The 21,362-nt window shown below is 37.5% G+C and overlaps 1 protein-coding gene across 4 annotated transcripts in view; it reads right to left on the bottom strand.

Moving 5' to 3' along the window:
- Nucleotides 1-652: 652 nt before the first annotated feature.
- Nucleotides 653-21,362, bottom strand: part of Ccp110 (centriolar coiled-coil protein 110) — a 26,653-nt gene continuing 5,943 nt past the window's right edge. For 2 of the 4 annotated variants that reach the window (XM_048789584.1, XM_015491120.2), the window contains 13 exons: nucleotides 19,419-19,547; nucleotides 15,135-16,785; nucleotides 13,088-13,218; nucleotides 12,198-12,375; nucleotides 11,497-11,636; nucleotides 10,941-11,057; nucleotides 8,376-8,477; nucleotides 8,028-8,144; nucleotides 7,358-7,431; nucleotides 6,704-6,766; nucleotides 5,980-6,039; nucleotides 5,389-5,474; nucleotides 653-2,470 (listed from right to left, as the gene is read on the bottom strand). In XM_048789584.1, coding sequence (XP_048645541.1) covers nucleotides 2,418-2,470; nucleotides 5,389-5,474; nucleotides 5,980-6,039; nucleotides 6,704-6,766; nucleotides 7,358-7,431; nucleotides 8,028-8,144; nucleotides 8,376-8,477; nucleotides 10,941-11,057; nucleotides 11,497-11,636; nucleotides 12,198-12,375; nucleotides 13,088-13,218; nucleotides 15,135-16,785; nucleotides 19,419-19,547 — 2,901 coding nt within the window. In that variant the 3' untranslated portion in view covers nucleotides 653-2,417. The remainder of the gene's footprint in view (nucleotides 2,471-5,388; nucleotides 5,475-5,979; nucleotides 6,040-6,703; nucleotides 6,767-7,357; nucleotides 7,432-8,027; nucleotides 8,145-8,375; nucleotides 8,478-10,940; nucleotides 11,058-11,496; nucleotides 11,637-12,197; nucleotides 12,376-13,087; nucleotides 13,219-15,134; nucleotides 16,786-19,418; nucleotides 19,548-21,362) is intronic. The other 2 variants (XM_048789585.1, XM_048789587.1) reach the window with 2 other exon arrangements.

Raw genomic sequence — 21,362 nt, 5'->3', positions numbered from 1 at the left:
GAAGCTGGCACTTCAGCACCGTGACCAGGAGCCTCGGCGTTTGAGCGCTGCCCGGAGCCCAGCGACCGACCAACTGGTGCGTCCCTGCGACTAAACCTACGAGGCAGGTTAGGGCCGCTCCGCCCCCCCCACCCCCCGGGCGAAGCTGAAGGCGCCGCGCGGGCGGCGGGAACGACTAGCCCACGGCCACCTGGTCTGAACGACCACCATCATCACCTCTGTGCGGGGAACAAGCCCCAACACTGGTGAATTGCTGCAGCTAGGAAGGATCTGAACATCCCAAACCAGAGTAAAGAGGCCCGGCTGACCCAGGCCGCGCCTGAGCCTCTTCCCATTTATTCTCGAGCTGTCTTATGACAACAAAGGTCCGAGGCCCCCACTCCATCAGATAAACAGGCAGTGGAACCCGCCTCGGCTGGTCTGCGGCTCCGCGAGCCCGCGTTTCGGCCTCTGCCAGGAGGCAGCCCCAGGGGAAGGTGGAGGGCGCTTCCTCTCCGCGACAGCAGAGCTGGTCCCCTGGAGTGCCACCTCCCCGGGCCGTGAAGGCTGGGCCTTAGCATCTCTAACCAGTCCCCAGGCGGGCTAGAAAATGGTCTCATTCCATACTGTGGTCAGATGCTTTTCTGTCAATAAGAAAACAGATCAAACTAGATTTCCTTTGAGATGAAAAGTTTATTTGCCTTTGCCTAGAAGCAAAACTAGTGAAAATTAAAGTACAAAAATAAATACAATTTACATTAATGGACATTCCACCCAAAGTAAAAAAAACAATAAAAATAATATATATAAATAAAACTTCATCAAAAGCACAAAACAGTGCCTGGCACTTTTATGAGAAAAAGCTGTGAACATTAAAAAACTTGGAACACACACACACACACCTTTATCCCTAAATTAAAACACACTCAAGTTTCTCACCCTTAATGTAAAACTAGTTTTAACTTCCTCCAAAACATACTATTTGTTTTAGCTAATTTGCAATACAGTATACACAAAATCTGTAGCATCTATCTTACCAGAGAGACCCACAATGACATGAATTAGCTGTATCCTGAGTTTTCAGAATGAAAAAGCACAGTTTATATTGAAAAGATAATTTGATATATTTTGCCTCTAAATACAAAACTGGTAACTTGGACTTTTTTGACTTGGTTCACTCATTCAATAATAAATAAGTCTCAATAAAGAAAATCAAGTTGACACCCGGTGTGGATTATTTTCTATCTACAGCTGGATGTAAAAGTTAAATCTTAAATGGAACAGAAAAGCTTTATCTCTGTATTTTTAAAATATTAAGACTATGTATAGGCTGTATTTCCAAAATACCACTACCCCATTAAAATTCAAGTTAGAAAAATTAAACATATACAGTTGCAATTTTATGCAAGAAGCACAAAGCCCTTTTTGGAAATTGTGACATTCTCCCTGATACAGCCATGCTCTCTTGGTAACATTTGTTGGTTGGCAGGTGATGAAAAACACCTTAGACATCAGTGCCCTTAGGTAATGCAAGTTTTTAACTAGGCAATGTTACTATCTTATTTTGAAATCCAGATTTAGTGTTATATTATTTAGCCCTTTATTCTCTCCTAAATCAAGCATGCTAGAAAAAGCAGACTATGAAGAAATTTAAAACAGACTAAATAGAAATCATAACCGCATGCAACATGGTATTCTTATTTTACAGAAATGGATATAACAATGCAACCTTAAATCTACATTCAAGATTGTGCTGCCTTCACCCACTTTGCTCCCCTCTATGCAAAGATCTAGCACAGCTGTTCCTAACAGTACCTGGGTAGCATGTGACTGCCAGGAATGTGTGCTTCTGACCAGGGACCCACAGCTACTACTGCGTTGATTTTAGGTGACCACAATCAGAGTGTGGTGAGGGTTTATTCTATGAGGTTATAATGTAAGTCCAAGAATATGGCCTCAAGTGCTTTAAGTTGCAAAACCAGGGAGAAACATACTTGTGCAATAATTTCCCTTTGAATAGAACAGTATCTAATTTGTTTATCAAATTTAGCAATCAGTATGAAGAGATGAATGAAATTTATGTTTTAGAACTTTATAATTTGTCATATCTTTTGTTATTTTGTAAAAATAAGTCCAAATGTCCTTGTAAAGTTTACAAAAAGGGTCTCCATAGACATCTGGGCACAGAAAATATACTATGTTTCTACAGGTTAAGCACAGAAATGAGGCAATTACTAAACAAATTTGTCTACACCCAATCCTAGGTTAAGAAGAAAATGAGGAGTGGGGCGGGAATTACCAGATAATTGCTCAGCCCTTTGAAGTCACTCTGCCTGTGTAAACAGAGTCCAGGGTTAAACAGAAAGTCTTGGTCAGGGAAAATAATACAGACAATAACCGTGCCCCCCCCCCCTTCTATCCTAATGAATGTTGTCTTCTTAAATTGTCGCAACATTTGGCCGCTTTCTTTGGATTTTTCCTGCATATGCTCCTAAAAAGAGAACAAAACTGACATTACTTCTCAGGGTTAGTTTTCATATGATACCATTTAATGAGTGCTTACTACACTAAGGCACCAGGCCAGGCGACATTCAGCATCATATTTAACCCTTACCAACAGTAACCTTGAGGTAGAAACTGTTTCGACCATTTCAAGGATGGCATGGGACTGAGGCCTGGTGCAGAACATGCCTGAGCCAGCAGAGCTGGAAGCGGAAGCTCCTGGAAGCCAACTCCACTGCGTTTGTTATGTGACTTACCCATTGCTCGTGACTACCTTCTACTCTGCTCTCATTAATGGTTTCGAATTTGTCTACAGACTCTCTAGTCCAGCACAAAACATCAAATGAGGAAATGTTTAAAAACATGGCATCAGAGACTGAAATCTAGTTTGTGAAAACGAAATAATTTGAAATGCCTGGCAGCGTACTTGAACACGCTTTAGAGTCCTCCCCTTCAGTCTACAGCATGACATTCTACCATCAACACAAAATGAGTTTCCACTCCTTGCTTAAAGGAACCAAATCAGAGCACAATTTCAAATTTGTTTAAAACATAATCCAAGCCAGGTGTGGTGGCCCATGCTTATAATCACAGGTTCAGAAAGCTGAGGTAGGAGGATCTCGAGTTACAGGCCAGCCTGGGCAACTTAGTGAAACCCTGTCTCAAAATAAAAATATAAAGGGTTAGGGATGTAACTCAGTGGTAGAGGATCTCTGGGTTTGATCTCCAGTACTGAGGGAAAAAAACAGAAAAGCACCATAATCCAGGCCATGTAAATCTGAGCAGGACAGAGTAATTTTTCAAGAGCAAATATGCACTCTTGTGTTCAGATTCATCAATGGTATTTTAATCAGTATGCAAAATTCTCAGTTTATGTAATAAAATTCTTTAGTCTTGTTCAACTGGTTAAACATGTAGTCATATATTGATAAATATTTTAGAAAAACAAGTTAATGTTCTTTAGATACATATTGTTTAGCCAAAAGTTAATTTCATTTGTTTTTGTTGGTTTTTTTGTTGTTGTTGTTGTTGTTGTTTTTGGTACCAAGGATTGAACCCGGGGGCACTTAACCACTGAGCCACATCCCCAGCCATTTTAATTTTTTATTTGAAAGAGTCTCACTCAGTTGCTTAGGGCCTTGCTAAGTTGCTGAGGCTGGCTCTGAACTCATGATCCTCCTGCCTCAGCCTCTAGAGCTGCAAAGATTATAGGCATGCACCACCATGCCCAGCTTAATTTCATTTTTATTTATAATTATGCTGCAGTCTGACATGGTGACCCAAGCCTGAAATCCCAATTACTTGGGAGGCTAAAGCAGGAGGATCTCAAGTTTGAGGCCAGCCTGGGCAATTTAGCAAGACCTGTCTGAAACTACAATTTTAAAAATGGGGGTTAGGAAAGTAGCTTAATGGTAGGGTACTTGCTTAGGATGAATGAGGCCCTGGGTTCAAAAACAAAAAAATCGTGTTGCCATGTAATTAAATCTAAATAAATATAAATACTGAATTTCATTGTATATTATTAACTGCAATGACTGCCTGTTCATCCTTTGTACTGTTGAGTACTACTTAATTGAAATTCTAGTCACTACTCTGCTTATTCACAAGTGACAAATAGTGAGATGAAATGCATGAGAAAAGAACATGGAAAATAGTCACTGTGGCAAACTGATGATACGAGTTCCCCAATGACTTTATTTACATAAAGTATAACACTACAATGGAAAAAACTGAAATGTCTTCAAACATCACATAATTTCACCAGCAACAGATCTGGTGTTTGGTCTGAGTTCTTCCAGACCACAGGACTGCCTGCCCCTGGAGGAAGCAGGTCTCCAAGGAGTAATCCCCTTTCTAAAGCAACCCCCCGCTGTTCCTCACAATGTATTCAAAGAGGCCCTTTAAAGTATCCTCTGAATGATACTCACTAAGGATTCAACAATCATTTCAAAGTTTTTATCAAAATTTTGTTGTTTCTTTGAACTTATTTGTTCATATAAGTTCAAAGAAACAATAAAATTTTGTTATTTGTTCATATAAGCTTGTAAGAACATGAAACAAATTACTTTTTTGCTTATTCCCTCCTAATCTGCAGGAACTCACTTAGTAACAAAAGCTCTAAAGTTTGCCTAATTGTTTATAAGTGGGAAGGTAAGAATTAAAGGTTTAATCTTATCTGCCAGGTGATTAATTTAGCTGTCTTTTAAGTGTTTAGAAAGCAGCATAGTTACAGCACAGCATTTTCAAAGTATTTTTAATGGACCACATAATTTTCAGTGAGCTTAATCAAAATGTCTAAAAAAATATAAAGCATTTTGTTAGGAGGTTTGGATCAGCTCAACATTGAATTTGTCCTCTTGCCACCATAAAGAGAAATTTAAAAAACAATTTTAAATTTAGCCCTTAAACAGTCCTTGAATAACGAATGAAAGGAGAGCTTTAGCTCAAGCTTCTGACTGAGCAAGATTAAGAGGCCCTCCCCTCTGGCGTATTCACTGGTGACCCTGTGGTTGCAGGGAGAGACTCCTCATCCATCTGTCGTCCCCCCATGCACAGACACAAATGCTGTGGCTGGGGCACTGATCGAAGCTGAACGCACCTTGAGAGACACAGGTGTCAGCTGACCTTTATCTTTTACTTATTTGTAAAAGCAGTTTTCTGAATTAAGCCGGGATAATTGTACAAATTATTCAGAATAAAAAAATACAATATTTTCCATAGAATTAATATGAAATCCAGGTCAGATTCCCTGACTGCGACCAAACACTGGCAGGAAGGGACGCTGACAGCGACGTCTATGCCCAGGTTATGGTGGCAAGGGGAGACAATACATCCCACGGGGGGCCGGGCCGGGCCGGGCAGCTCGTGCACTTGCTTCTGGCGAACGGGCTTCAGAGTTCTACACACCTGACACGGCAGCTCTGCTAGGCACTCTGCTCTGGGAAGGCTTCTGTCTATTTTGCACAACCCCCTTCACTGATGTCTTAGGGGTTCTAATTGAATATAAAAACATCCATAAGTCACTTGCATTAAGGTCTAAATGTTCAAAATTCAAAGAAAGCAACCACGCTGCATCACCCGTTCAAAGTACAAACATGCTCGGAAAGAACTGAAGTCTCCTGCGTGAGCAGAACGAGGGAAGCCACAGCTTTGCCTCAGCAGGAGACGATAACCAGGGCTCATACCTTGTTGGAGAGTCACTCCAGTGATACTAAACTTACTATATGAACATTCACAAATATTTAATGAGTAAAATGGTATGAAATGAAAAGTAAAAATATGCCAACATAAGATGATAACAAAAATACATACACAACAGCACACCAAGAGAGTTATCTTTACAGACAAAACTTTAATAATAAAGTTCTTCCCATACTATGAAATGTATCACATTTGAAAACTAGTTTATCCTTTATGTAAAGACACTATAATTATTTTCCCTCTCAAAGCTAATCTTAACTGGAATTGTTTTTAAGTACCCGTGTATGGCATTCTTACCCTTGTCTACTAAGTAGCCTATGAACAGGTGCATTCTGTCCTTGGTTTGGCTGAAGGACTCTGTTGACAAATTAAATAAAAAAATTAATTCAAAAGTATAAATTCTGTTTTTCCCATTTTCTTTCAATGGACGAAAGATGATGACAGAGGCGCTGAAGTCACTATGCAATGACATGGCCTCTATATTCCCATAAAGCAAGCCAGACTGATGAAAATACATTAACATGGTATTTATATCTCACTCACCAAGAACCCACATTTACAGATTTTTATTAGGAAAGAGATGTCCAACGTGTGCATAACACCTATGTTTGAGATAATTTACTTACATACCTCCTTACAAAGGCCAACTTTTCTTTTTTTCAAACATGAGAGAGAAGAAAATATCACTCATTTTACAAGAGTGAAAAACAGATCAGAAATATCAAGTTATCTTTCTAAGATTTTGTGAATAGGTACAAAAGATCCTTGGGACTAAACTCGACATGCCAGGCTCAAATTTCTGCCAGAGACACCATGTCCTCAAAATTCTCCAGGACCATCTGACCTCACCCGTGGCCAGCAAGAGGCCCAGGTGTTAGTCTGAATCTGAGCCTAAGATGCTCACATCAGCAAGGGGTGTCCTACTGATTGTAAAGCAGAACAAGTTAACAAAAAGGGATTTATAAAATTTTCTTTAGGAGAAAACAATGACAACTCACTGAGATGAAGTGATTTTTCTCACCTTGTTTCAGAAGGATTTTGTTTAACCAGAAATTTCTTACTTGGCATTCCCATTTCTGCAGCTCTAACACAATAGAAAAAATAAAGACACAAACAATAGATTTAGAGAAGGGAACAAAACAAGCTTACAAATGTGACATGATGACAGAAACAAATCATCATTTAGAAGCTGGAATAATACTGAAAGATCTGTGCTAAGCATATTAAAGACTTCTTTGGGCCTGGGGATGTAGCCTGGGTTCCATCTTGAGCACCGCCAAATTTAAAAAAATAAAATAAAATACTTTCAAGAAGAATTTTTAAAAAACACTCATTAGAATAGACTTTAAGTTTTTGTCCTCCCCCAACCCCCGCCAGGAAATCTTAGAATATCAGAAGAATGTATTTATGTGATATAAAATCAAACTTTGACTATAGGGACTAACTATAAGACTGGTTGGTTATCAATCATGCCGGTTGAATTTTGATTAATTCATTTATCAAAAGTAGAATCAGATTTTACCATTGATTTTAATGAAATCTATATACAAATATGGGGATTTCTATCAGCTCACTGCAGAAAAGTGAACTGTTCTTTATTTCTAATTTGAATATACAGACAACTAAATTTAATTGGTTTGATGAGAATGTGACATTTTTAAATGAAAAAACTCACTTCATATACTTCTTCCTGTCAAGAGACTTCTGTGTTGCAGCTGAAAGAGCCACTCGGGGACTTTTCATTTTATCCTTTAAAGTACAAAAGTCACTTAAAACTCCATTAGTCCCAACACCACAACCACACTGTAATACAGGATGATCCCAAATTTGTGGAAAAGCAGATCTTCACTAATGCTCTTACTTAATCTTCCTTAATGGAAGCAGTCAAATTCTAAAAATTAAACCATTTTTGGCAATAAAATAATATAAATTTTGCTTATTTTTCTTTTGCCAACCATAGCAAGATTACTGATTCAAACCACAGACCACCACACTGATTTCAAATTAATCTGGAGCTTGTTTTCTGACTCTGATTTCAAAAAAGGCAAAATTCACATGACAGTTACAAAAATTTTAGTCAGGAGCAGCTGGAATTTTATAAACTATCCAAGCAAAACACTCAAGTTCAACTCCAAAATCCAATCACAAAACAACGTGTGATTCTTTCATGATGTAATTATTTTAAATGGTCTACAGATTTAAATGTTGCTGGTAATCCTGGAAATTACTATGGTTAAGAATTATCAGAAGGGTCCTGAAATCAACCAAAAAAAAAAAAAAAAAAAGACATTTAATATCAATTACCCCAAACTCAGAAGAATTCCCCTCATTAGAAAATCTCATACCATTTGCCTGAGCATTTTCTCTTTGCGAACTTCTCGATCATGATGTAGAATAGACATTCTTTCAGCTGCATCCATTACAAAGAATATGTCATGAATGCCATACAGGGCAGCTCGCAGCTACATGAAAAAGAAGAAAATATTGCCACATTGAAGAGACGAGGCCAGAGTTCAGCAACACATGTATACTATGTGTACTTCTTTCATTTAGAGAAAAAGGTTAAAGTAATTTTCATTGAAAACTATTTTCAGTGATTAAATGAAGTGAAATACAACACTCCCCCTCCCGAGGCTCCGATTATTAGTGGAACTAAGCAGTTGCCTAGGAGACCTTCAGGGCACCGCCCCTACCTGCGCAAATACCCTCTCCTGAAGGGATGCATCTTGTGCTGAAACAATGCCTCTCTTTAATGGTGCTTCTGACTGGAAGCTTCTTATGAATTCCATAGTATCCTGAAAAAAAGAAACACTCCTTCAAAAACATTTTTCTGGAAAGATTTGTGATCACTGGATTTCCTTTTGTTCTCAGTCCAAAATTGCTGAGAACGTAAATAACACTATTAATGATTACATGTCAAATAGCACTCACTTTAAAGTGAGACAAAAATATATAAATTACTTATTTATGTGTTATTTTTTAAATTATGAGTGGGCAGGCCTCAGTAGGCTGGGCTTCCTGTGTCCCAGTTTCCTCTGAGCCTGTTTTTCCATGTTCCCTGCTGCAATGAGCTTTCTCAAACGTCCTCTCTGCCCAGGCTGGTAGAGCGGGCTCCAGAGGCAGCAGCCAGGTACTGAGGCCACACTGGCTAGGAAGGGCCTCTGTGGCCACTCCATTTACGTGGCTGAGAACTACCTGCTTTAAATGGTTCTGGGTTAAGATTCTGACTGGAATACCCCAGCATGAGTTTACATGTGGCATCCAGGGACCTATATGCAGAAGCATTTGTACAGTATAGCAAATGCCAAATTTGGAAAATAATTTTTAAAAATTTGTTGCTGCTGGGTATAGTGGTACATGACTGTAATTCCAGCTAAGCAAAAGGCCAAGGTAAGAGGACCCCAAATTTGAGGCCAGTCTGTTAAACTTAGCAATAACTTTCCTATGTACATACATGAATACACCTCAGTGAATCTCCATATGATGTTCAATCACAAGAATGGGATCCTAATTAGAGTAAGATATACTCCATGTTTGTATAAATATGTCAAAATATACTCTACTGTCATGTATATCTAAAAAGAACAATTAAAGAAATAAAATAAAAAGAGTAGGAGATTTAGCTCAATGCTTGCCTAGAATGTTCAAGGTTTTAGGATCAATTATCTGTACCAAAAAAAAAAAAAAGTCTACGCTGATGAAGAAAAGGAAGACAGTGATGTTGACGACATTCAACCTGTTACCAAATTTAGCTCTGTGCTTCAGAGACCAATAAGCCCTGCAGGCAGCATTCCCTGAAGCATGTGGGTGACAGGCCTGGCATCCCTTCCTGAGGATGAAGACACAGATGACCACAATGGAGAACATAGTGAGGAGGACACAACTAGGACAAGGGACATGCCCGCATTTTACACCCATGAAGAAAGATTATCCCATGGAACAGCACAGGGCAGAGACACACTGGAGCAAGAAGGAATGCTCTCTCTGTCTGGGAGCAGTAGAACATCAGCAGATGGGGCGGGGGCGGGGGGGGGTGTTGCAGGGGACACAGAAGATCCACTAAGAGATCAGGAAGACGGGAGGGAGGGAAACCACACGGCAGCTGCTGGACGGGGTGAGGATGCAGGTATCCACCACTGAGAACGGTGCTGCTACTCTAGGAGCCTGTTCCTAACCCCAGGATAGAGCTGTGGCTTTTTCGCTATGGAGTGGAGTTAATGAGTCTTTTTCCTTCTCCAAAACTCACTTAAACCAGTTCTTTCTTGAGACAAACTAGACTGAGACAGCAACTTGTCACCATAAGAAGAAACTATGACCTTTATTCAGAAAGATGAATTAACTTATTAACCAAAAGGATATTTGTAGTTTATCCTATACCTAAAACTCCCTGTGTCTAGGTGCCCTCCGAGTAGGCTTCTAACTCCTGCCTTAGCTATGAACTGTGCGCGAGGCAGTCCACCTGGTGAAAGACCCGGAGCTTGGCTAAGCAGATAGATTGGGAAGGAGAGAGGCTGAAGCAAAGAAAGGCCTGCTTGGAGCCTAAGGATACTCTCAGCCTAAAAAGGAAGGACCAAGAACTCAGAGAAATCCTGGCCTCTGTTCCCACAGGGGTAAGTGTTCTAGTTTGGGGTCCAGATTAATTAATTCAGCCATCTCTACGTAGCCTTTTCAAAGCGAGCCCAGCCACACATCCACCACTGCTGCGAGGACTCCTGACTAGCTTTGGATGCTTCCACCCCGTCCCCCCAGGCTGCTGTTGCAGCTCTCAGGGGGTGTCATTTCACTTCCCACCTCGGCCTCGTCTTCCACAGCAGAGTAGTGAGGAACCCTCAAAGTTCTTCAAATGATACGTTATGTCTTTGAGTAGCTCAACAAATCTAGGTTTTCTATATGGCTTGTTCTCATTCTTTTTTTTTTAATGTTTTTTATTTTTTAGTTGTACTTGGACACAATATCTTTATTTATTTATTTATAGGTGGTGCTGAGGATCGAACCCTGGGCCTCACACGTGTTAGGCGAGCACTCTATCACTGAGCCACAACCTCATCCCTGTTCTTATTCTTAATTAAAGCCATTAATTTTTTTTAAAAGTAATGCTGACAAAAAAATTATAGTCAGACTAATAATCGAACTTACAAAATTGCCTATATTGCAGTGACTAAAAAATGTTTGATCTACATTCTAAACTAATGTCAGCTGGGAAGACTAATAGAAACTAAGACAAAAAGTAGAATGTGAATGATTTACAACAATCTTACTTTTACAGTCTGTCGAAGCTGCTTCAGCTTATCTGTCTGCATAAGCCTACGAGTAAGAAATCCTTTTGCCACGGCAGTTATTCTATTAAATTTTGCTTGTACTTCTGGGTTAAAAACCTAGGAGAAATGAGAAAGATGGTGTTAAGAATCTGAGCACTATATTATATTGTTTTTTCTTTATCTATTACAAAAGCTAAATTCCTTTCTGTATATTTGCTCTATGTAGTTTCATATGTACCAAAAGCTAAGCTAATATGACGTATGGAAAAAAACATTAATTTTTTTCAGCCTAAAATAACATAACTTTCAAAAAAAGACACGTTGCCCCAGCATGGTGATACACACCTGAAATCCCAACAACTCAGGAGGCTAAGACAGGAAGATCTCAAATTTGAGGCCAGCCTGGCCAACTTAGTGAGACTCTATCTCAAAGTAAAAAAATTTTAAAAAGGGCTGGGGATGTAGCTCAGAGCACTCCTGAGTTCAATTTTCAGTTAAAAAAAAAAAAAAAAAAAAAAGATAGATCAATAAATAGACATATATCCAGTTTGCCCACCTGAGACCATCCAGTTTGGGCCCTTCCAAAAGGCCTTGTAACTGAGAGTTTGGTCATACCACTAGTTGATGATCCCCAGAGGTAGAATGGTACTTCATTTGCAGAACCAAAGCTATATTGTAAAGCAGAACTTGTGAAACCTAGAGAAATATACATACATATTATACTTGATGTTACATAATCAGAATATGCAGAACATGCAAGTAAACATTTGTGACTCATTAAGAATAACAACTGCCTCTGAAACTGACCCACAAATGAACTTAAAATATTTATGGACTTCAAGCTTATGCACCAGATGGGTCTTTTCAACACAAAAAGCATCTCAAGATAATTGATGCTGTGAAGATAAGCTCTTAGAAGGACTGGGGAATTACAGGTAACTCAAGATCACTTGGGAGATAAAGAATTGTGCCTGAACTCCAAGCTTATCACCTGCTGCAGCAGTCAACACAGACAAGGACAACCTCCCTGGTATTTTCCTTGCAACGGGTCTCTTTTCACAAACACCTGCTCATTGGTCTTTGATCTACTTACTCTCATTTCAATTTTAACTGGTTACTAAGCAGCTGACAAACAGTAGTGGGATGGGCATGGAATTACTTGAAAAAGGAAGCTACACTTTAAAAAGTGTGCCAAATAAAATATCTTACTGTAGGACAAATTTTTTTTCAAATGAAAAGAAATTTTTAAATATTTACCAGAACTATTCAAATTTGAAGTATGGAATGAGTCCACTTGAGACAGCATTGTTTCTAGCAAGCCAGAGTCGCTTATTTTCCTCCATTCTAACTCCGATACATTGGTAATGTTCAATCCAGAGACTTCTGCTGAAATCACCTTCTTCTCTTTTAACATTTTCTCCTGTTCTTCTATTTCCTATAGATTCACAGTTTATTATAACATGCTAGTCCTCTTATTTAATTGTATCCCCAAATAGTATCTTAGATTGACCCAAAATGATGAAATTAACAGCAAGTTATTTAAAGTTTTGCTCCTAAAAATAAATAATGACTTATTGATTTTAAAATGTGATATAATAACTATAAAAAATCTTAAAACAAGCTGGGAGCACTGGCTCACACTTGTAATCCCAGCGACTCAGGAGGCTGAGGTGAGAGGATCACAAGTTTAAAGCCAGCCTCAGCAAAAAGCAAGGCACTAAGCAACTCAGTGAGACCCTGTCTCTAAATAAAATACAAAATAGGGCTGGGGTTGTGGCTCAGTGGCTGAGTGCCCCTGAGTTAAATCTCTGTTACCCAAAAAAAAGAATAAAAAAAAATCTTAAAACTAAGTATCTATTTTATGATATTGCTCTTGTGTATTTAAGTATCTATTTGTGAAATATCTTTGAAAAATATTAGAAGTTTTGAATTAAGGAGTCAATAAAGTAGTCTCATAAATCATGCAAATACTTTTAGATAAGAATCTGAATATTTGACTTCACATGAATAATAAAAATATTATCCATGTATGATCCCCTAAAATATTTAGGGGGAAAAATGAACAAATATTCTACATATAGCCCAAATTCATAGGACTCCTCAACCTTCACTTACCAGCCCTGTCCCCCAACATTTTAATTCCTCACCTTTTGCAGCCTTTCCTGTTCTCTTTCCTGCTCAGCTATGAGGAGTGATAACTGTTGGGCATGCTGTTCTTCTAATTTCTTCCGCATTTCTTCAAAAGCTAACATCTTGCTTTTTAGTATCTCCTCACCTTCTGAAAGGAAACACAATCCCTCAAATTTAGAAAATTCACTACAAGTCTAATATCTGATATTTTATATCCTCAATTTAAATTAGCTTTTGACCAGAGGGCATTCCTGGAGCTCACATAATACAAACAAGATATAAAGCCAGGTACCAATGTGAACCACATTCTCACCTGTCACTCCTCTGATTTCATACTACCCAATAAAGAAAGGCTTGTATCTCAGCACCTTTAGCCTCTCATTCAACAGATCCCAGCAGATCTGAACTGACAGAGCCCAGACTCTATGTTCAGGCAAGTGTCTCCAGAGGCTAATCACATGTGGTCCTCAACTGTGTCTCATCACTATTTACTTGACTCTTGTCCTTCTTCAGGACCTCTGGAAAACATCCAATCCAAAAGATTCAACATCCAATACAAAAGAGTGAATATTAAATTCAGATATTTTTGTTACCAACTAAAGAAATTATTGAGATATGGGGCTGGGGATGTGGCTCAAGCGGTAGCACGCTCGCCTGGCATGCGTGCGGCCCGGGTTCGATCCTCAGCACCACATACAAACAAAGATGTTGTGCCCGCCGAAAACTAAAAAATAAATATTAAAAAATTCTCTCTCACTCTCTCTCTCTCTCTCTCTCTCTGTCTCTCACTCTCTCTTTAAAAAAAAAAAATAAATTATTGAGATATCATAACTAAATAGGAAAGAGGGGAGACAGACTGAAATGCTGAAATACCAAGTATTATACAGATGCAGAAAGTATATATTCATGGATTCATCAAGAATCATTCTTTCCAAATTATATAGTCAGTGATTTTTAGCAAGGACAAGTATATTAGGTTCTACTGCCCTGCTGATACACTCTTTGGCTACAACAATTTGCACTTGCCTATGTGCAGTTTTTCGTAGGCAAATAGAATAATAATCTTCCACAAGAAAGGAAAAGGCCCTCCTCCGCTGAACCATTCGATGGACCGAAGTCCATTCCGCATGGTCTGAAGAACTCTGTAAATGAAGACAGACACTGAAAGGCACACCCAGCCATGGGCAGCTCTCAGCTCCCTTGCCCTTCCTGACAGCAGCCTCCTCTGTGACCAGCCTCACCTCTCAAGTTTATGAAAGCACTGCCCAACCTGCCACTTGATTGGTTTTGTGTTCCTCTGATGACCACAGAGGCAGCCTATAGGCCACACAAGGTTGCCTACTTGGAGAACACAAGTTGGTTCCCCATGTACCAACTGTTTTTATTAGAGGTCTTACAAAGGTAGTTTTAAGCATTTTGCCTCAGCCTCACTTTTCCCATAAGTCTTAAAAACTTGATTTACATCTTCCGTATAAGTAATGAAGAATTACTAACAAGACCACAAATAAAGACAAGTGTTAACAAGTTGTTAATATAAAACCGGATGCAGCAGAAACATGAAATAATGTTTATCAATAAAGAACCATCCTTCAAACACAACATAGAGCCTCATTTGTGATACTTAATCTAACAATTTGATGTTAAAAGTGTTTATCAAAGGGCCAACAACATGAAGAGCTCATTACAAATCAAAGAGCAAACTGGTAAAAACACTGAAATCCTAGTCCAATGGAAGACCTCATGGCAATACACTGGATTAAAACTATGATGTTCATGCCAGCATTTCCTCCAGTTATTAATATTTTTCTATAACACCAAATAGACTACGAAAGCTTCAATTTTTAAATAAAAAGTCCTTTTAAGATCGACTTTCTTAAAAGTCAAACAAATAGCAACAAACTAGAGCTAATTATATGCTTTCTGATAAGATCAATGAGATTAAGTTCCCTTATGAAGATATGAAGACAATTATTTTTTCGAAAAAAAAAAAAAAAAGTCAATTACATGTATTAAAACCAAGGGGCCATTTTCTTGGAAGGTATCAAACACTTCAGAGGGCCTTACCTTTGGTACTGGTTTCTAACATTTTATTCTTGTTAATGTAGACAGATCCCTTAGGGTATCTTTGTTCTGGCAAATGTTGCCTCTCCTGTTCAGCTATTCCAGTTGTTAGGACATAAGGGCAGTTTTCCTTTTGCAAAGTATCAATATCTAAATCAAGTCTCCGCTTAACTTTTTCAAAACTATTATCCAAAAACTGTTCATTTCCACAGGACACCATAGGTGTGTCCATCTCTTGTCTGGTATTCTGGTTTTGCATCAGTAAAGGAGACGGGTTTTTTACATCATAAGACTTATTCAGTTCCATCTGTAAATTGCAGGAGTTTTTCTCTAAGGTACTGGCTGACTTGAGACCACTCACAGTTCCAAAGTTGTGACCTGCTACGCACGGACTGATGGCATGTGGTTCATGCACTTTGGGTGCTACAGTACTAGAAGTATTCATTTTGTGTGTTCCTCTCTCATCAGATGTTAACTGACCTTCTGCAGTAGCAAGTCCATGAGTAACTTTATTTTCTAATTGATTTCCTAAAGATTGACATACCTGACTTGATTTACCAACAACCATATCCCCTATGGCTTCAGATATATTTTTGCTAACATAAACCTGGTTAGAACAAATTCCTGCTAAGTCAACTGGTAACTTTGGCACAGTTTCCAGTACATTGGTTTTTTCATCAGTATCTGGAACAATTATGTCCACTGCTTCTTCTTTTCCTTTAGAGGTTAACTCACAGGCATTTATTGGGTTATTTATGAGTATATGACATGCTGATGATGGCCTGGAACGCCCTCGATGCATTTTAGGACTCAAACTTGGCTCTGGACTAGGTAATTTGGCATATGAACCTGTAAGACTTTTGATAACATTGTTTTCAGTAATAAAAGTGGGAATGACTTTAAAATCAGATTCAGAATCTGAAACAGTGGGATGGCCAGTTCGTACAGGTATGTCTACCTTAGAAAAGCTAGCTAAAGGTGACGTAGTCATGCTGCTTGCCTGAGAGGAAGCACCCTGGAGAAGAACGTTTGATTTATTAAGGCTTGGTTTGTCGGGAAACACTGAGCCACAGTGTTTGCCCATCAACGGGGCTTTCTCCCTCACACAGTCACTCACTCTAACAGCATCATTTTCTTTGTCTGAATGACTCTCGTTAACGCTCCTCTTTGCACTGTTTCTCAGGCTGCGTCTAGATTGTTCCCTCTCTATATATTCCCTTGACTTTTTCATCAGGTTCTGAAGACTCATTATATATGGATCTGGGGTGACTTCTGTCCAGAGTGATGGATTCTGTTCTTCATGTGTTGCAAGAAGACCATCAGAAACTAGAGTCTCCTGTGGGGTTGCTGAAGAGATCTTCGGAGATGCTTCATTTTCTGTGAGACTAATATTGGACCTATCACCCTGCTTCAGAGAATTAAATCCTTCTGAATCTCTAGCTAAGTCTATCCCATTAGGTTTACACTGGTCCTCATTATCCAATGGCAAAATTCCAGTTTTCTTTTCAATCTTTGCTAAAGTAGAGTGTTCAGTAGGGCTTGGCAAGCCATTTGGAAATGTAGCAGGAACATTCAAGTTTCTGACTTCTGAATTAGAGTCAATGGTTTCAATCTCCCATTGATCAAAATCACAGGCATTAGGTGCTTTTCTAACCTGAAAAAGACATTTAAAAGTTAATGTCTTCATTTCACAAAAAGGTTTTGATTTTTACTGTTTTCCACAAAACAGAAATTGAAGATTCAGAGTTCTGACATTTGAAAACACAGAGCCAAACTACGATGGCTAGTTTCTATAGTAGCTTATATCACATGGGAATCAAATTACTATTAAAAAAAAAAAAAATCTACAGGTCATCCTAGCCTTTTTACTAAAAGAAAGAAGAAATTCAGGGCTGGGTGTTGGCTCAGTGGTAGAGCACTTGCCTAGTATGTGTGAGGCACTGGGTTCGATCCCTGGCACCACATAAAAAAATAAACAAATAAAATTAAGGTATTGTATCCACATACAACTAAAACAATATTTTTTTAGAAAAAGAAGAAATTATCTAATTAGATTCAAATATGAACATATATGTATACATATTCATATACCCATGGGCAATTCAATCTCAGAACAAAGTATTTCCTTAACTTTCTTCTGGTATTATCCTCATCCATCAACTGTTCCTCCTAGGACAGCTATCATCTAAGGATAACAGAAGCAATAAATACCAAGCAATTAAATGTCTTACACACAAATGATTCCCTCTCCAATGAACTTGTTTAGAACATTGATTAAGCAAAAATAATTAAGAAGTAAGACTCCTGCCTCCCACATGCTTACTCAAAATTTAACTAAAACAAATCCATAAAATGAGGCAAATTTGTAATAAATAACAGCTCATCCATGTAGCTTAAGGTATTTAGAAATAAGAAATTAAATTTCAACTTAAAACTCAATTCATAAAAAAAATCAATTAGATTAATTGGCAAAAAGTTAAAACAGCAACCTATTAATGCATTTTGAAATAAGCAAAAGTGGTAAACATTTGCTACGTTAAGATGAAGACAACTATATAAATAAGAGATCCAAAGAATAACAAATTATATTTTGTATCTCAATAATACAACTTTCAGAATAAAAAGTGATTAGGGGAGCTGGGGTGTGGTTCGGTGATTAGAGCGCTTGCCTAGCATGTGTGAGGCACTAGACTCGATCCTCAGCACAACATATAAATAAATGAACAAAATAAAGGTCCATCAATGTCTAAAAAAATATTTTTTAAAAAAGCGAATTAGGATAGTTAATAAAGATTATACAAACACATGTTAAACTGCCAGCATTACATGAATGTGGACTCTGGAGTCCTGAATATTAAAAGATTTGGGGGATGTTTTGTATATGCCTGTTTTTTTCATAGGGCATATGGCCCTCTGGTTTTAACTTACAAATCCCAAGACAGGTAATGGTCTCCAGGTACTGTGCAATAAACAATACAACAAGGGTTCTTAGTCATACATAGCCTCAGGACCAAAACCAACCAAAGGAGATGTTTTCACCAAATCCACAAACATGTTCATAAGTTCAAGCAACAAATTATTTCTTTAGAGAAAATCTTTCACATTTCACATTTATGATATTCAGTAGTTATATTTTGTATACACTACTGATATGAGCCTTTGGCTAGACAAGCTAAATTTCTAAAAATCTATCATCAAATCACAGGTTTTACAGGTGAAATAGACCTTAGAAATTTTAGAAATTTATACAGAATTTCTCTATTTGAACAATTAAATCATAACAGGTCAACATTTACATGTTCTTTTAAACAGAAGGTTTTCAGACTCAACAATAATTTTACTAGTAGTGCATTTGATATATTCTTCAATGAACCAATAATAATATGACATTTTTGTTTCAAGAGCAGAAAATATTAGGACAAAAGCCTACCTCTTAATAATTTAGTGATATACGTTATAGTTTTAAACCTAATGTAGACAGTAATTATAATCTACAAATTAAAATCTACTACCCACACTACATATTAGCCACAGAGAAATGAAGGTAGCATTTAGTGAGAAATATCCTAAGGTTCATTATACATTAGTCATCTAATATGAATCACAAAGACAAACCACCACCCTTAGGATTATGAAAAAACTAACCAACAAAATAATATTATGTATGGCAGAACTTATTTGTTTAATCTAATTTGCTTCTCTCTTTAGTATGAAATGACTCAAGACTTCAAAACAAGTTGTTTATACAAATCTAACCTAAATAAAAATAATTGCAAAAGGTGTAGAAATGTTGTTTGATTTCCGTTTGGATCTAGAATATATCTGGGTAATTCCATTTATCTGAGTTGCATTTTATGTATCTACAAGCAGAATTTTCACACATACAAAATGGGGGGTAGTTATTTACTTTAGCTGAGAATGAGAATAAGGTCCTTTAGTCAATAGTCTGATTAGTTCAGGGGTTAATCACAATGGCCAATTCTATCATTTCATCATTTAGAATTCAATGTTTTTAGAGTCATAAGACATAGACAATAAGCAATTATACTCAGTGTATGGTGCCACTGTCTAAGTACCCTCTGATTCAAGTACTGAGCATTACACTAAGAAGCAAATGAATTCTCTTTGGAGTAATTTAAATGGAACATCACAAATTATAAAGCTTCTCAAACATAACAAAAAAGCATACAATTAACTTGTTAAATATAAATACATTTCTGAAAAATTAACACAAATGCTTACTTGATGATTTCTTAATTTATGATCTAAAAGATTCGAGTTACACACCTGAACATTTTCAAGAATCTCCTGCACACGAGTCAGTAAAGCTTTCTTCCTGTTAACCTGCTTTCTGGCTTCTACATCAAGGGCTTTCTGCTTTTCTTGTTGTAGTTCCTTTCTCTTCTCACTATTTAGCTGTAAGACACCATAAAAATGTAATTATTTTTCAATGATAAAAATATAAAATCATGTGGGCTGGGGATGTGGCTCAAGCGGTAGCTCGCTCGCCTGGCATGCGTGCGGCCCGGGTTCGATCCTCAGTACCACATACAAACAAAGATGTTGTGTCCACCGAGAACTAAAAAATAAATAAATATTAAAAATTCTCTCTCTTTAAAAAAAAATACATAAAATCATGAAATTTTGGATCAAATTGACTTAAAACCATATGCAAAAGCCAGAACTAATATATACTGAAAGAAAAATAGACAATGCATGGGACAATTGACTGGGATGGAGCGTGTGGGACTGTTCTGTAGTTATCAAAGTGCCCGGTGTGGGCATGAGTTAAAAAGATGTATCCAACACATCAAAACTCAAGGAACTTTAACACTCAGGACTGGTGCATTTCACTAAATGTAAATTATTCTCAATTGGAAGAAAAAAGTTAGACAAAAGAAAAAAATTATTCATTGATCAAATGCTCTAAAATGACAGAAATAAAATTAGCTCTTTGGGCCAGTGCTGAAATATTCATTTGGCAGCAATCACTTCACTGACTCATTTCTTCAACTTTTAATCTAATCACTACACATTTACTTCTTTGCTGCCTCAAGAAAATATCAAAAGGTTTCATGATAAAAGAAACATATAATGTTTTCTTTGCCAACAAAATCAGAACATTTTTATTCCACTTTATAATCGTCAATAAAAATATAATGTATGTAAAAAATTGAAAGCTTCCAAATTTTTTGTTTTTCTTTTGTGATACAGAGGATTGAACACAGGGGTGCTCTACCACTGAGTTACATCCCCAATCCTTTTTATTTCTTATTTTGAGAAAGGGTCCCACTAAAGGCTGGCCTTGAACTTGTGAACCTCCTGTTCCAGCCTTTCAAGTCACTGGGATTACAGGCTTCTGCCTCCTGGACTGGTGCATTATATACTCCTAGAGTGGATTCAGTCTTAATTACTAAGTCCTAAGAAGTTTAGTCAAGACTTATTTCAGATTTTCACAAAATATGTCCTAAAAAAACTATTGAAAATTTAACTAGTCATCTATCAAATCAGCATAAAAGCACAGATAGGGACAGACATCAGATTTTGCTGTTAAATAAATAACTGATGGGATCTAGACTCTACAATAACCTCAGACACTTTGTTCTATATTAAATCAAGCAGCATGTCATCAAATAGCTGATAAAAATGTTACTTTAAAATGTTCTATTTACATTGTACCAAAAAATCACTACAGTTTACTTACTAATCAAAACGGGGAATGTATACATTTAAAGCACCACCTGGCAGTCACCATGATAAGCAAGAATTCAAACTAAACATCAACTGAGGGACAACTAAATATTATGTAACTTCTGATTTAATTTAATACGATGTATACAACACCATCTCAAAAGAGTTCTTGCCAAAAATGTTTAACCTGACTCTAATCAAACTTTTAGACTTAACTTCCCATTTACAGGAGTTAGAAAAACTACAGGAACAAGTTAAATATCATCACAAGCAACCAATTAGACAAATCCAAAGTTAAGCCTTTCTACAACACAACAGGTCTGGTCTCTATATATCATTAAACATCTTTTTTTTTTTTTTAAAGCAGAGGTGCTGGGCTGGAGATATAACTCAGCTGGTAGAGTTCTTGCCTTGCATTCCCAAGGGTTTAATCCCCCCACACCACACACACACACATACACACACAAACACACCAAAAAAAAAAAAAAAAAAAAGGGCATAGACCAGACGAGGATGGTGGTGATGATCATCAATCCAAGT

This window comes from Marmota marmota, unplaced genomic scaffold (genome assembly GCF_001458135.2).
Source record: "Marmota marmota marmota unplaced genomic scaffold, marMar, whole genome shotgun sequence".
Lineage (NCBI taxonomy): Eukaryota > Metazoa > Chordata > Mammalia > Rodentia > Sciuridae > Marmota > Marmota marmota.
This window is presented reverse-complemented; position numbering and strand designations above follow the sequence as displayed.